The sequence below is a fragment of the Homalodisca vitripennis genome, chromosome 2 (assembly GCF_021130785.1).
Source record: "Homalodisca vitripennis isolate AUS2020 chromosome 2, UT_GWSS_2.1, whole genome shotgun sequence".
Taxonomy (NCBI): Eukaryota; Metazoa; Arthropoda; class Insecta; order Hemiptera; family Cicadellidae; genus Homalodisca; species Homalodisca vitripennis.
The window spans coordinates 126,496,586-126,514,351 of NC_060208.1; the positions used below are offsets into that span (position 1 = coordinate 126,496,586).

Consider the following 17,766-nt stretch of genomic DNA (forward strand, 5'->3'; position numbering starts at 1 on the left):
AGTTTAATATCAATAATATGCCACATTCTGCTACACTGAACAGGAGAGATAAACGAACACACATAAAAGCCATATATTTTTAGAGAAACCTCTTTTGTCTCAGGGCACGTCAAAATGGTAATATACATACTAAAGTGGTAAAATATATTAGGACAAATTTTTTTTTTTAAAGATAGCAACTCCTTTCTACATACAAAGAGTGTTAATAGGGTTGAAGGGACAAAGGCAAAAGCTGTAAGCTTCGTAACAATAAAAAGTAAAACTAACTTGATATTTTAATTACAAAAACTCTATAGACCAATAGGCTTATACATTATTAAACTAAATTGTATTTGAATTTTTATTTCATTAGATGCTTTATAACGTATTGGACCAATACTACTTTAATATTTGGCTGATAGTAAGTTTGTAAATGTAAAATGCTAATATTTACATATATTTAATTGCTTGTCACCATTTCAGGCAGGCCTCATCTCTTCAATACAGTATAATATTTACTTGCATTTTGAATTTTTATCATTTGTTAGTCTTATTTTATAAGCTTTGTCCTTTTTTATGGCCTTCAATGCCTTAATTAATTGTTACTTAGAAAGGTTTTTAATGTTTTGAAAGCTTTAGGAGTAAGTCAGTAATAGAGCATAGCCTATATGTGTTTACTCTGCTTATAAAATTAAACAAAACTAAGATATGGACATTTTGTTACCGTAATATTGCGGTACCTTTCAATAGCCGATGATTGCTCAGAAGTTGATGGTTTGAGGTTCGTCGTCCATAGTTAAAGTAGAACGTTCCTCCACGTCCCATGTAGGGTATCCAAGGTCCATTACCTTCTTTCTCCTCTGTTATTTTATATTTTATATCAATATTGTTTTTGTTATTGTTTTATATCAACATATAGAGGTGTTTCTTTTTACAGTGTTCTAGCCACTTGTGATGGCGGTGCACCGTATTGCACATTAGTTCCAAACATTTATATTTGAATGCCTTTTTTAATTTACGAGGCGGAGGGCATTATTTAATTCTATAAAACAAAAAGTTATAGTTAGCACAGAAATACAGTAGCTACTTAATACTAAACTCGTATAAACAAACGAAACAGAAAACACAACACGACATTCAATAGTGGTCACTACGTTTCGTAAAGACACTAATTATTGTGTTGTGTTGAGGTTATGTTTACACACTACACATACATTATTTGAAGACAATGCGTGACTGACTAAGCACTGGGCGGCGCGGAAGGGATGAGGGGTGCGTGGACTTCCCTTGACAACGACCTTGGCAAGGCGGGGGCGGGGGTCTGTTGGTCTAAATAATAGAACTACTGCATTCGCCTCGTTTGAATTGCAAAGTTTTTTACTTTTATTTTTAATTTTTTTATTTTTTTCTTGTGCTTAATTGTTTAAAACTTACTGCAAAAACTTGTACATTTTTAACTTTGTAAATAACGTATCCGATACCCGCTTTTTAAAGTTCCCCCCCAAAAATTTTCATTCCCCCCCAATTTTTGTTTCAATGGCGCAACTTGCGCCGTTGCTCCCCCCCGTGGGCGGCCCTGAATCATCAGTATAGTTATCACCAAGCGTGTTGTGTTGCGCAGTTTCGGTTGTTTTGTTTCGAAGCATGATTACTACCAAGCCAACCTTTAGTTTTTTTTTTCTTTTCTTTGTCTAAAAGGCGGTCTGGTTTAAATAACCATGAGACCTCGATGTACACTATTGTCCATTGTTCATCATAGTTTTGATTGTTATAATACATACACCTAATCAGCATCCATTCACATATATACACACATCACAGATATTATTTACAAAAAAATGTAACAGCACAAAGGTAAAAAAATGGATTTTGTCTTCTCTGCCAGGGGCCAATCAAGCAGTATCCTCCTAACCCGAAAGGGTGGGCCACGGATAGAAGAACTCTGGGATTGGTTTCACATATATGTTTTACACAACAAGTGTTAGTATTGTTTATATTTTTATAGTCTTTTATTGATGGAAAATAAAAATTTATTTATTTCTATATAAATTTGGTGATCCTCCATGCTCATAATCTCTCTTAATCCTGTAGAAAAATTTTGACTGAGTGTTTTGGTCTTTTTTAACCATTTCTCTCTTTCACAATAATATTTCGGACATTTCATTAAAATGTGTTCTAGCGTCTCATCTGAACCTAATGTACAATTTAGGCATAGTGGAGTGAAATAACATTTAATTCTATGTAAGCAGGTGTTTACATTCGCATGGCCTAACCTAATTCTAACTATATTTACAATTTCATTTCTAGTATAGTTTGTTGCCTTAAACCATGGTTCCCTTGAAAAGGCTTTTTTGACACTTATGTACCATTGTGCTTTGTTACTTGTATTAAGACTATTTGTCATTGTCCTTATATTCCTTGTATTCTGATACGGTTTGAAATCTGCCATGTTTGTGTAAAATTCTCTAACATTATTTACATTGTGGGTTGAGGACTTGGCTAATTTATCAACAATTTCATTACCTCTTATTCCCATATGTCCTGGGACCCATTGTATAATGTACGTATTCGTGTTATTATCTAGTATTTCTTTAATTATGTTTAATATTATGTCATTATCTTTTACCATGCCAAACTTTGTATTTTCAATAGCTTTGATAACGGATTGGCAGTCAGAGCATATAACTACCTCAGTGTTCTTCAATGATTGGGTGTGCTGTACAGCTTTATAGATAGCGTATACTTCAGCTGTGTAGCTTGAAGTAATATTGTTAAGTTTAAAATTTAGTCTGGTGTCAGTACATAGAATATAAATCGCAGCTCCTGTGCCATTATCTGTTTTAGACCCATCAGTATAAATAATAAATTTTTCTTTGTAGGTTATGTTTACCATTTCTTGCCATTCATTTTGTAATAAGACATTATTAACGTTTTTATCTACTTTTCTAGTATTTACTACAATATTGCAGTTTACATTAAAGTTAGATAGCTCTAAGGGTAGTATTAATTCATGTGCTGCTGTAAATTTGACATAATGGTTTTCAATTGGGTTGATGTGCTGTGCTGTGTTAATTGTTGAAATGTACAATGGTTTTTTCTTTTTTCTCCAGTAAGGGTGATTATCTATTATCATATGGAGATAACTTAAGTTTTCATATCCTGGATGGTTGGGGTGAGTCATAATTGTATAAACAATTCTCTCTGCAAGTGTTATTCTTCTTATGTTTAAGGGAATTACCGCACATTCCGCTTGGAGTCCTATAACTGGAGAGGTCCTAAAAGCTCCTGTGGCTATTCTTAGAGCTTGGTTTTGTACTACTTCTAGTTTATTGAGTATGTTCCTTGGGGCATGGCCATATAAAAAAGAACAATAGTCAAGCTTAGCTCTAATTAGGCCTTTGTATATCGCAAGTATGAAGTGGGGATTTGCTCCATTTCTGTTACATGCTAACATCTTTGAAATAATAATATCTTTCAGACATTGTGTATGCAATTGTTCAATATGCGGTTTAAATGATAGTTTATTATCTAAGGTAACACTTAGAATTTTTACCTTATCGGCTACTGTGATCATTTGTCTGTTTACGTAAAAATTGATTCCGAAGTTTAAAGATCTTTTCCGTGTAAATATTGTAACTAATAACCTTTAGTTGTAAATTGTGGGGTGGTAAGCCAGGCACATCCAATGAGTTTAAAAGTTCAATGGAACAGTTGGTAGCTTCATCTTCATTTGTTACACAGTCAATGAATTTGAATGAATGAAGTGTCCATTCTGAATTATTAAGTTTAATTCATCCACATCTTTATTCTTAGCTGCCAAAATTGCTTGCTCACTCAGCTATTCGTATTTTTTGTGGTAAGCAATTATATTTGGGAATACGTTATTAAAGAGTTCATTATATATATATATATATATATATATATATATATATATATATATATATATATATATATATATATATATATATGAGAACAATCTATTAACACTTATTATCTTATTCCTGATGAAGACAAATTAAAAAATTGGTTCAGCCGTTCTCGAGTTATAAATGGTGTAACTAACACGACATATAATATATATATTTATATATTTATTTATATACACACACACCAGGTGACCCACTACGAGGTTTAAACATTTTATTTTGTATTACTTGTCTATTATGCACCAAACATTTTCAAACTCGACACAATTTTCATTAAATAGGTTTTAAAAATATTCTTTGAAAATTTCAATTCTCTAGCAATTGTTGAAACCAAATGGTGGCATTTTGAAAAACTATACTTTAAAAACAGTATTTTTTGGTTTTGTAAAATTATTTATTGCCATATTCTAGAAGATTACGGACTAGATGACTTTTTTTTTTAAAATTTAATTTTTGTTTTTCTTAATAATTATTCTCTGTACTGAAGACTGGAGCACCAGTTTCAAGTTCAACCTTCCTTAGTGTTTAGTGTGTTAGTGATTTCGGTTTACCTAGAGAGCAGAGCATTGATGCTTGTACTAGTACTTCTCCTTCCTCATTTGAACCTCTAGAGTACTTTTTAGACATTTCCAGTTTTTAACAAGATTTTTCCACTTAGTTATTGTTGGATTGCTAGGTGATTCAACTCCTTGGTAGGCAACCTGAAATTGTCTAATTGCTTCTGTAATGTTGCCAAAAACAATAGTCTACGCACAACACTTCACTTTTGTTCAACATTTACTTCAATATCAGTAAAACTGTGATGGAGGAGGTTAGATTACGTTTTTATAGCACAATAAATATTCTTCAATCAAACAGCTGTTTTCGACAATGAGTGTTATTAAACAGCTGTTCTTTAAAACTGCAATGCAGTAATCAAATCAGGTAATTCAAGGAATGAATTTTTATAAGAAACAAGATGGAAAAATTGTCAATGTCACCATTTTGTTTCTACATGTTAGAGAGCTTTAATTTTCACAGAATATTTTTTAAACCTACTTTATTAATTGTGTAGAGTTTGAAAATGTTCAGTGCATAAATGGGCAAGTAATATAAAATCAAAAGTTTAAACCTCTTCGTGGGACGATCTATATACAGTATATAGATACTTAGATATATAGATACGTAGATAGTTCCAAACTCAACAAAGGGGATATATATTATTATTATGATAACAGATTAAAGTACAAGCTAGAAGTGGTTGCTTCAAAACTCAAGGAAAAATATAAAAAAACCCTTTTTGAAGTTGGCAAAGGTAGCGAGCTTATAAAAACTCCTGGGAAAACAACCAGTCCATCGGTAGTTAACATTATAAAATCACCTATTTCTCAACAGAGAGATAGACTCACACCTAATATGAGTGAGGGCTTACCTACATTATGTTTAACCAAAGACGTGGCTGTTAACACCCCTGAGTACCTGGATTTGAGCTTCCAGGTGGATGCTTTAACAGATAGATGAGCTAGAAAAGTCATTAATTGAAGAAAAAAAAATCTGAGTTCTGCAATGAAAACACACCCAAGTACTGATTTCTTCAGCAGGAACTAAATAGAAACAAAATGAAATCTTGAAATCAGTTATTGATATTTTACAAAATGGCAATAAAAATCTATTGGAGGAGGTAAATCAGCAAAGAAATTACTCTAAATGTCTCCAATGTTATCAACCTCTGAATAACTCATGGCACACTGTCAAAAGAAGATCAAGTAGTTTGCACAATCTAAATGTAAGTAAAATTGAATGTGAAAATGTGTATGCTGTGTTAAGGCCGCGTTTACACTGGAAACAAAACATGTTTATAAACATTGTTTCTAGAACTTTTGTTCCAGAAACAATGTTCCTAGAACTTTGTTTATATTTTGCTAATATCATGAAATATTGTGCACACAATGTTCCTAAACATTTTAGGACAGCCACTCTTGAAGATGTCGTCTGACGAGGAGGATGTTCTTCTTCTAGCTGCCGCTACCTGTGTTTTGTTATTTGACAGAGAACTCAGAAGGTTCTGGGTAAGGCCTTCACTTGCGTCAAGAGGTGTTTATTGTGGAAGTGACCTATTCAAAGACCTTAACCCTAGAGAGCTAACGTGTTCAAAAAGTACGTTAAAGCTAACGAATCCTAAAAATTACGACAGAATCCAAAAAATGTACAAATACATTTTATTTTACAAAAATGCCATTCAATTGCGTATAAACACTTATAATACAGCTTAGTAAACCTTTTTAAAACTAAGTCTATGGTTAAATCTCATCTGTACAATGGACACAGCATCTTCCGTGATGCTCGGCACGATTGGCTTGGCACATCGGCAGCAAAAGATTGACGTCATCCTCTGTTTTGCTGATGGACATATTCCACAAATTGTTCAACGAGGTTGTTGAGGGACATTAACTTTGTTTGTTTGAAGAGGTGCCTTAATTATTTCAGCAATCGGCGGATTTTTCTTGGCAAGTTTGGGTAGTTTATACGGTGCTGAAGCCATGGTGTGATGAGGTTATATTGGATTTGCATTGCAAAGTTTCTCCTTGAAAGCGGTTTCGGGCCCATTTTCACCATGTTAGAGGCTACTAGTGTAAATAACATAGGAATTTACTTGCATGATATTTATCATGCCAAAAAATACACATGATGGCCACCGCCTCGTCTTTCGGCTGCACGTCATTTGATGGCACATTTGATCCAAAGTACATCAACTGTACCTTTGGTTGCGTTGTATGTCTCAATGATTAGAGGTTTTTGAGTCCTTATCAATTAATTGATGGCTTTTCATGACAAGTCGATAGAAGCAACACATTTTTGGAATTCTTGACTTTGTATGAAACCATTGTTTTCATTCCATCGAAACAAAACATACTGACAACTTGTTCTACCAACAGAACGCATAAAAAATTATTGGTAGACCTGATGATTTATGTTTCACAACAATGTTCCTATATCTAAACGTCTTGTGTTTCCGAAACATTCCACAATGTTTATAAACACCCTTTGATCTTACCGCTTTCTACGGGAAACAAGAAACATGTGGAGAAACACCGAATTTCTGTTCCAAAACATTGTTTATAAACATTGTTCCAAGTAGTTATTCTTCGATTTGAGGAACATTGTTCCGAAACACTGTTTATAAACATGTTTTTTTCCCAGTGTAAACGCGGCTTTAATGTAGAGATTGAAAACATACCCAAAAATCATCCAGAACTAAAACTTCTTCCTCTACACCTCATACCTACATACATATACATCATGGTTATGTTCCAGTTATTTTTTTTTTTTTTAGAAAATGTTTCAAAAATGCAAGGTCAGTAATTTTAGTTAAGCTGGGTAGGTACTACAGTTGGAGTGATTGAAATGAATGAGTATTGTTTGGAAATGGATTTTGAGTTAAGTTGTGTAAAATTAATTTCGCAAAATTCGTTTGTTATTTCTCTTTACAGATCGTTTTCCTTGACTGCCGTTTTCAGTCGCCGCGCCGACACAACAGTTCTGACCAGCCGGCGCGGCGGCTCCCGTCAGGCCGTGTCGCCCCTAGGCACTGGCCTGTGGGACATCCGTCCCTACTGATTTATAATAGTTCTTTTGACCAATTACTTTGTGATTGGCAGACCACATTAGTGGCAAAAATTATCTCTCGCTCAGCTCGGATAGTTTAAGTGGTTGTCTTTTCAGCTCGCCAGGCCACGCATAGTGGCTAGCTGGGTTGTACGTCATTACTCGGTGCTTGTGTAACCACGTGATTTGACTCGGATTTAAATGGCAGTATTTGATCTTCGGTTCTAAATTACTGGGATCTAAATGAATATCTCGAGAAGTTTATTAGCATCAAATTTGAAACTTTATCGATTGCTTACTTATTTGTTACCTTTAAACGAACCAAGTAATATGTAATTTTGTTAAAGGTCGATTTGTTTTAATCGTATGTTTATTTCCAGAATTTATTTATTTATTTATTTCAACGGCAAACGCCAATTTTATACAGAAATAACAAAAAATAATTATGGGCAAGATGTACTAAAGTTTTTTTTTAGGAGCTAACAAGACAGAGAGTAAATAGTAACATACAATAAGGGGGCATGACCAGCAAACAACACAGGCAACAACTGTACAAGACTGGAAATTGTAAAGCTAGTAAACACTTTATAGCAATAGGACATAGAACATAGAGCCTAGGAGAGCTATTAAAATAAGAAATAACAACAATTAATTAAATACTATGAAGGAAAAACAGTAAATAAACTATATAAAAAGGCCTAACATTAGTAAAGAATCTAAGATAACAGTAGGATAAACTAGAGTGGGATTGAGTCAACAGTGTATAGGGCTGCAGTTTTTATAACAACTAAGAAATATATAGTATATATTATATACTAACAAGAATAGAAATATCAGGTAACAATAACAAGAGTAGAGATTAGGTGAACAGTGAATAGAGCTACTATTTCAATTTATATAACTAACAGAAAGACTATAAATACCATAACAAATAAATATACAATAAACAACAACGAAAAGAACTTAAAACAGAAACTGAAGAGGAGACACTGGCACTATAATGAGGGGAGTCGACGGCCCCAGCATTAGGTAACGTCACACAGAGCAATCACTTTCCTTCTGAACGATGGTACAGAATCGTGGAAGAAATCCAGATGAGTTGAAGCCACCCCACCTGCGCGCATGAGACGAGACATACCGCTAAAGCGAGAATAGTTGGTGGTATTGAGGCGTCTACGAAAGATTGTCATTGAGCGCAGACCTCTTGTAACACAAATGTCAATGGAGCTGAGCAGTTCCGGGCAGTCAACGAGGCCATTTAAAAGTTTGAACAAGAACAGAAGATCAGCGTGGTGGCGACGAAGATGTAGTGGGAGAAGGCTGAAATGACTCTCGACATCAGAGACAGGTGTAGTGCGGTAGCTGAACCCCAGTCTTGGACGAAGCATCCTGATGAAACGGTTCTGAACATGTTGTAGCTGTTCCTTGTGATTTAGTTGGTAAGGAGACCATATAACGGAACCATACTCCAGGATTGGGCGCACCAAAGATTTAAAAAGACTAACAATGGACTGAGGTGAGTTGAAGCTTCTTGTAGATCTAAATATAAAACCTAATAGAGAACTAGCTCTTGAAGCAACATGTGCAATGTGCTCCAAAGGACTAAGTGAAGGAGTCATTATTACACCTAAATCCCTTATTTTGTCAACCCTACGCAGGACACAATCGTGTAAGATATAATTATGTTGAAGGGCTTCTGCACCACGCTTGAAAGAAACTGCAACACATTTCTGGACATTAAGCTCCATGGAATTGTTTTGACACCAGTTGACAATATTTATTAGGGATTGCTGCAGGGCAGCTGTACCGAACGGAGTGAAGACATCACAGAAGACTTTAATATCATCGGCAAACATCAAAAATCTTGAGTTAATAGCCTCTCCAATATCATTAATAAACAGGTTGAAAAGCAGGGGCCCGAGGTGAGATCCCTGAGGTACACCAGACAGAATATGGAAGGGCATCGAGGTATGGCCATCACACTTGACAATCAAAGTTCTTCCAGTAAGGTAGCTGTCCAGCCAACTGAGCAGGGGACCCCTCACAATGGTGTGAGGGGTCCCCTGCTCAGTTGGCTGGACAGCTACCTTACTGGAAGAACTTTGATTGTCAAGTGTGATGGCCATACCTCGATGCCCTTCCATATTCTGTCTGTTACTTAACGGCAAGTTTATCTGTTATAGTCGGCAAGTTTAGCAACCAGAAGACGATGATGGACTTTGTCGAAGGCTTTGAAAAAGTCAAGGTAAACGCAGTCGACTTGGTGGGAGACACCAAAGACAGACATTATGTACTCGTGGAACTCAAGTAAGTTGGATACAGTAGATCTTTGACGCAGGAAACCGTGTTGAGCAGGCGAGATACACTTCCGTAGATGAAAGTAGAGGTCGTCCAGAATGACACTTTCAAACACTTTGGCAACGGTAGATTAGATGACAATTGGCCTATAATTCCTCACGTTGCCACGATCACCAGATTTAAAAATGGGAATAACAAATCCACTCTTAAGTGCAGAGGGAAAAATACCTTGGGCTAGCAATGCCGAAAACAGAATTGCAAAATGAGGAGCCAATGTATTTGCACAGTACTTGAGCACAATTGGAGGTATGTCGTCCGGTCCAGGTCCCTTGTTGTGGTCGAGCGATTCAAGTCTTCATTGAACGTCAGTGGGGAGAATGGAGCAAGTAGAGATGGACGTATTCCAACCAAAGTCAAAGTCAGGAATGGGAATCACTGCATCATTAAAAACAGAGGAGAAGTAATCGGAAAAAAGATTACATCTATCAGCAGCAGAACCAGCCTCTCTTGTATCGAAGTGCAAACAAGAAGGAATGGATGGGGTTTTCTTCAGGCTGTTTACGTGCGACCAAAAGGATGTGATGTTCGACGGTATATCATCTTCGATCTTTTTCAAGTAATTGCTAAGGCAGAGCTTGGTAAGGCATTTGGACTGGGCTCTTAGATTCCGAAACTCATCCAAATAGGAGACAATGCCAGTGACCTTAAACTTCCTATTAGCAATTTTTATCATGATGGTTAAACGTATAAGTCCCTTAGAAAACACTTAGGGAATGAATTAGAGCAGACTTTTTTAAAGTCAACGTCAGCATTAGAACAACTGTCCCGCAACGGGAAGTTGAGGCCTTGCGTAGCACGATATATAGCATCAAGGTTGCATCTTCTAAAATCGAGAACATATCCAGATGCAGCAGTGTCAGCGCTCCTTTTAGCCAGAATAGAAAACGATAATGCAGGTTGATGTCTATGCTCAAAAACGAGAGTTTCTTCAGCAGAGGCAACATCAGAAACAGTTACAGAAGAGAAGATCAGGTCCAGAAAGACTCCTCGGTAGTTGGGAACTGTGTTGATCTGGGTAAGATTGTGAGTATCCGCTAAATTCCTTAAGTAGCTAGATACATCACCAGCATACAAAACATCCGGAGAGCTCCAGTCTGCATCTGGCAAATTAAAATCACCAAGCAAGATTACATTGTCGTAGAAACCAAAGGACACGATAACTTCATCAACAGCATCACAAAAACCTGAGTAAACATTTGCAGGCTGGCTCGAAGGAATATATGCGCATCCAATTAATATGCGGCGAGAAGCCGCTATACAAGCAGCAAATACATATTCAGTACCACAAATAGGAACAGTCAGCATGTGACTAGATAAAGTTTTGCGGACTGCCAAGATGACACCACCGCCGCTGAATTTGGAGCTTGTAGCAGCCGATCTGTGGCATCTATATATGCTGAAATCATACATTTCGAGCTCAGAAGTGTTGAAGTCCAGTGACAAGTTAGTTTCAGTCAAGGCCAGGATATCATAATCAGAAGTAGATACATTTTGCAGAAAATCAGTCCGTTTGCCTCTCAAGCCATTAACATTTTGGTAATAACAAAGTCCTGCCATTAGGGTTAACTAGTTTTTTTTATTCAGGACAATCTGAGGAACGTTGTTGATAAACTTAATCGTAAGATTTTTTCGCCACGAGCCAGTCGGTCGCTAAGCTCCATGTTAAGGTTCTGAAGATGCTTCATTTCTCGAGGCGTTCTGTCACGCGAAAGTTTAACTGATGATAATTTCTGATCAATCTGAGAAGCACGATCAGATGATAAATTACTCATGATGTTTGAGACATCTGAAGGATTAGTTAGAATAACCTTAAGTGGTCTAAACTTTCCAGTCTGCTTCCTGACTACACGGAAAGTCTTAACTTTAGAAGGAGTATAAGAAGGAAGAAGTGAAGTAAATAGCCTATTAACCAAATCAAGATCATGACCTTTTTGACGTGACAACGTCTTAAATTAGGTTGCGGCTCGGAGTCACTCATGAAAAAGTGTAACGCCCGGTAACGTTACGATGCCCGTCCAGTGGGTCCGCCGCACGGGATCCGCACGGGATAAAGCAGATAACTGTGGGTCCGCCGCACGGGATAAAGCAGATAACTATGTTTATTCGTGAAAATGTGGAGTGCTTAGATTCGTCATTTACAACAACTACAACAATAAAGGTAAATAATTGTACACTGATATTTCATTATCGTAAACTATGATTGATTGATTAATTGTTAGATTGACACAAAAGTTGAGAAACTGAGTTTATAGGTTATGTCATACTATTGACAAATGTTGATAGTGTTAAGTAAATTATTAGTTTAAATCACTCTGCAATCAATCGTAATTCAGTCGATTGAGAAGAAACAGCGCGTATTGCTAGTCAAACATTTAAAATAACAAATTATAACCTCTAACCTGTCATAACAGTGCGACCAAACAAACGAACTAAACCGACCAATCACCACGCGCGGAGTTAGAATTTAACTGTGTTTAGCAAGAATTTCAAATTCCAATTTTAGTAAATGTTTTATTCAACTTTACCATTTACAATAACAAATTTTAATTAATTTCAAATTATGTACAATGTTTTAGTAAACAAAATATATTTCTATAGTTAAAATTTGTCCAATTCTTATTTTCATTCAATTCCTTGTTCCTATTGTGCAATTTAATAATATTCATATCAATAAATATTCTACCGAGAAAAAGACGTTGTCACGTAAAATCTTCGCCCGTAAAACCGACTTTACAGGCAACCATAATTTTTTTCCAATTAGTATCGCCAGAATCAGATTCCACCAAATTGAAGACCATTACGTACTTTGAACGGCGAGTTCGCTTATTGAGATCAGCAATAGTAGATTCAAGATCAGTTGAGTAATTTGGAGCAGTCGAATCCAATCGGTTTTCCATGGATGAGAGCCAGCCTTCGACCTTTTCAACTCTAGGTTCAAGGGCAGCAAGCCCGGATTTAATAGTCGACACCTCGTTTTTTATAGGAGTTACATCTGCGGAAATGGCATCGATTTTATTTATTTTTCCCAGAAGCTCATCAAGTTTGGAGATGACAGCATCCATTTTCGAGGAGAGAACATTGAGAGGCTGGTTAGAGGGAGCTAGGCAGTCAGCTCGCAAACAAAACCAAGTAAGAGTAGAGTTCCCACAAAAACGCTGGTATTCAGTTTTAGGCATATTTAAGTAAGTTCTGTGCAACCAACGCTGGCAAGCGCCATTACATCCGATTCCTTCCTCCGAATCAAGCACCTATTTGACACAAGTCGGGCAGGTCGCAGACATGCTGAGTAGATATAGTACACAGGTTACGTACAATATATCACAAAGGCTGTGGCCAGGAAGAAGTTCCGCGAGAACCGGCCTTCGAGTCACAACTTGAAAACCTGCCTACAAATGATCGGAAAGTTGGATTGATGAGGAAGGTTATGTGAGTTAATACAGATTATATGGGAGATTCACGGTGAGTTACAATGATAAATAAACATATTTACGATAATTTGCGCCGTATCAGCTGCAAGGCAATAACCACAAGAGTCTCTACAAGCACTGATCACGAAAGTAAGTAAGACGTTACTCTCAAGCAGCTAGCAAAAACACTATCTTATGGAATAAAATACAATCAGCCTCAAGTACCTACTTTGGTCTTTAGTATCAACAGAATACAAACTCGATTACATATTTCGAGCTCCTTTTTCACCAAGTGTACTGACATTTTAAATAAATTAATAGAATACACTTTGGCAGCCACAGTGACACTTAAAGTCGGATAAAAGACAATTCTGAACGATTAGTACTGTGGTATGTGCTGCAAAATAGAGAAATATTAATTCAGTTGCTTATTTGGCGGAGAGATTGCAGAACTTTCCAGCCACAACTGGATAGGGATTGACATTGAATTTTATAACTGCAATACAATTGGCCACATGTGGTGGCCTGACAAGCTGAACAGCAAAACAGCGACGGCCACTAGATGTGGTCCACCGAGCTGAGGGACATGACGTGGTCATAAATTAATGGCCTAAGGTACAGAACAACCATGGACACCATTTTGGCCCGACAATATGATAGATCAATCATATAAGTTTAGTTCCGATCCCAAAAGGTGTACTGTTGATTTTTATTCTATTTTGACATATCAGTTGGGGTTTTGACACATCTCCTCTTGTTATTGTTATAAGGTTTGTATTGGTTATACTTAAAAATGGACTGCTGCCTTAGTCCTGGTCAGTGTTTGTCTTTGAATATACTTACAGTTTGTTATACTGTATTATAAATTTTTAGTTATTATATATATGTATATATATATATTGAAGAAATTATTATGAAGATGACAATTTCCAACCATGGCTTAAAGACAAATAAATTACTGACTTTCGCTATTTACCTATTCTTTTGTTACATCATTCTTTCAGGCAAGCTAGATGGAGCCCCGGCAAAGATTTCCCAATCAGACTCAATCTAAAAATCCCTTTAATTTTTACGATTTTATCCATCCATGTACTAGCTAAATATAACAGGGCATTGTTGTATGTAAATGACATATTATGTTTTTGACTGACTATCGACAATTATTAGTATAAAATTAAAAAGTGTGTTCGTTACTGCAATATTATACTATAACTAACAAATTATACCACTTCATGAATGTTGCTCTTAGTGTTACAGCTTGAAGTAACCACAATTATTTAAGGAACAACATGTTGTATAGTTTATAAACTAAGCTTGCCTTAACATTGACAAACCCTAGGAGGCAGTATTTAATTTTTTTTTTCAACTAACTGACAAGTGAAATTGTAGCTTTTGGATTTGGGCGGTTTTTAAAATGTAACCTTTTACTGTCTGTTTATGTATCTATTGTAACGCAATCATTTGATTATTCAGTTTGTGTTGTGCGTATACGTATACCGTGTTTAAACGTTTTTATGGAATGATGGTAGCGTGGTTTTCATTGTTATATTCCATATAGCAAATTCTTGTCGTTTTCAACACTGCAGTGATTTTGAGTGTCGGCTAATTTTGTTTGTAAATTAATTTGAGAGTACAAAATTCATTAAAATGACTTTAGGCCGTAGTTCAGCGAATATGTTATCAACTTATCAAGGGGAGTCAAAACATTGTGTTAAATCTGTTTTTCATAATGTTCAATTCTCCAAAAGTAATCATCCAACTAATAAAAAGGTTCTGACAGATATTTACCAAAAGGTAAGTATAGGCTAGATCTTTGTTATTTGAAACAATAGGCTGCTGCTACTTAGCATAATTATAATAAGCACAGTGTAATTACATAGTAAATTGTGGTAATTGTGAATTTAACGGTCAGGGGGGATAAAATACCAGTTGAATCGCATTATTAACCTATTGCCATAGCTCTCCTGAAGTGAGTGGAAATGACAAATAACGGAGCTATATAACATGAAAAGTGGAACTACTTTTCTATGTTTCATTGCATGGTCGTTATGTAGTCTTGTTATAATCGTAAGTCAACCTCGTATTGGTTGCTGCTGACGTTAGCTGTTACGCTATCTTTGGATATACATAATATAACAATAATGCAAAAATCGGGAATGTGACCCAAATAAAAGATGTTTTTGTTAATTTAGACCTTCTACACGATAAGCGGACCCGGTTTTTTATATCGAAGAATATAGTCATCGATACCTAATATTCGCGTCTCAAATCATAGACTATCAATCGATATAAAAGTACCTATAGTCCTCAATAACAATCATATGTTTTAAATTAAAATATGAATTTAATATTTACAGTGATCAAACAAATTATAACCAAAATTAGGAAAACTGAAGATGACCATATTTACTCCTCTCACAGTTACAGTTGTTTCTTTCCCACAAATTTCACATAATGGGTTTTTCAGTACGAGTCCAACATGTTGAAGCCACGAAAAAGCAACGTCGTGTAGTTTTCTAAAATTGACTGCCATTTTTAATAATCAGAATTACTTATGTAAAATTGGAATATTACCCGGGTACGGTCCAATAAGCGGACCCGGTTTTTTATATCGAAATTGGCAAACGATATTACTTAATCATAACCATCGATATAATCAATCGATACTGATGAATTATTTTTAACAATTTAAATAATCTATATGAACAGCTGTAAACACTTTCAAATAATACAATTAAGGTAATATTTTAAATTTGTGTATTAAAATGGCCGTCAATCTTAGGAAGCTTCACGAAATTGCTTTAAAAGACGATAAAATATGTTTTTTATGGCTTCAGGATGTTGGGTTAGTACCTAAGAATCCATTATTTGATATTTGTGGAAAGGTAACAAATGTAACTGTCAGAGGAGCTAACATGGTCGTCTTCAGATGCAAAAAAAGAAGGTAGGCCCTAATGGTGGACACAACTTTAGTAAAAACGTTTTCGTTCTGTTTCATTTAGTTAAAGTTATGAGTTTCCCTGATTTTGGTTATGTTCATTTATTATTTGTTATCATTAAATTCACATTTTAATTTAAACATATGATTGTTATTACTTTTATATCGATTGATAGTCTATGATTCGATATGCGAATATTAGGTATCGATGATTATATTCTTCGATATAAAAAACCGGGTCCGCTTATTGGACCGTACCCTATTACCCTCCACTTGGAGTATTATTTTAGAGTGTTTACAGCTGTTGATACAGATTATTTAAGTTAATAGTTCAAAATAATTAATCTGTATCGATTGATTATATCAATGGTTATATAGTTTGCCAATTTCGATAAAAAAAAACCGGGTCCACTTATCGTACCCTACCCAATAGGATGATAGCAATAGGTGAATAACGCAAATCTCGCTTCCAGTCAGGATAAAAATAAATTTAAAAATAGTATAATGCATAAAAATTTAGGCCTAATCAAACTTAAAACAAACCAATAAATAGTGTAAAAAACAAACATAAGTTTAATAAATAACCAAACGTAACTATAACTTCGTTCCATGTACATACTATGTACTTAAGTTACATACCACATAGTAACATCTGATCACATAAAAATAGCTTTTCCCGATTTAAAAGTGATGCGTTTACACAATGAAATTATACTCTCACTTTGAAAAAACACAATTCCTAATTAAATAGGAATTAATTAATGTTTTAATATTTTAACTGCTCATGTAATCCGCAATCAAACACTTAAGTAACTTACAAAACTAATTAGTATTAGAGTTAACAGCTGCGATTGTGTAATAGACGTCATTATTATTGAAGAGGCAGTATAGGGTACTGCAGGCGACTGTTGATGGTTATTTCTAACACTCAGATAAGCTATTTGGAGCAGACAACACACTGAAAATCATAGATAACAAGAAGCACAGTACACAAATATAACCACAAATTGACATTTACATTTCAATTATAAAAAACAAACTTTGTGATTTCAACCCTATAAAACCATGTATATTTTTGTCCAGGAGAATGAGAAGAATGCGTTAATTACATTTAAATTTTGATTAGCTACTCAGGGTTACCTCTTTGATACATAAATTGTATGCATTCTCATTTGTTGGCTTTCCCTCGAATAAATAATATAAGATTTTGATTACTGCCTCCCTCATATTACTGTATTGTTATTGTTTTCATAGTTATTGTAATTCTATGCCCTTGTCGTGATTTGTTGTTAATTTATTACTATTTATCAGTTACTATTGTTTTGTTGCTGTTGCAAATGCTAGCGTTATATTTTGTAATGTCTATTCTTGTTAATATTCTCAGTCTGTATTTATTACTACTGTATTATAATTTAAATGTAATTTTATGTTGCATGAATATTGTCATTATTGTTTGATATACTTTGTTCATATTTTGTAAATTTTTTAACATTATATTATTGTTATAATGAATTGGCAGATGCTGTTGGAATAAAGAATCAAGTAAATATTTAAGTCAGACCTACTCCATCTA

At 35.1% G+C, this 17,766-nt stretch overlaps 1 protein-coding gene across 1 annotated transcript in view; it reads left to right on the plus strand.

Annotated features, from left to right (window-relative positions):
- Positions 1-14,620: 14,620 nt before the first annotated feature.
- The window catches only part of LOC124354686 (condensin complex subunit 3), an 85,899-nt gene continuing 82,753 nt past the window's right edge, over positions 14,621-17,766 (plus strand). The window contains exon 1 of the mRNA XM_046805323.1: positions 14,621-15,049. Within this exon, the coding sequence (XP_046661279.1) occupies positions 14,903-15,049 (147 nt within the window). The 5' untranslated portion in view covers positions 14,621-14,902. The remainder of the gene's footprint in view (positions 15,050-17,766) is intronic.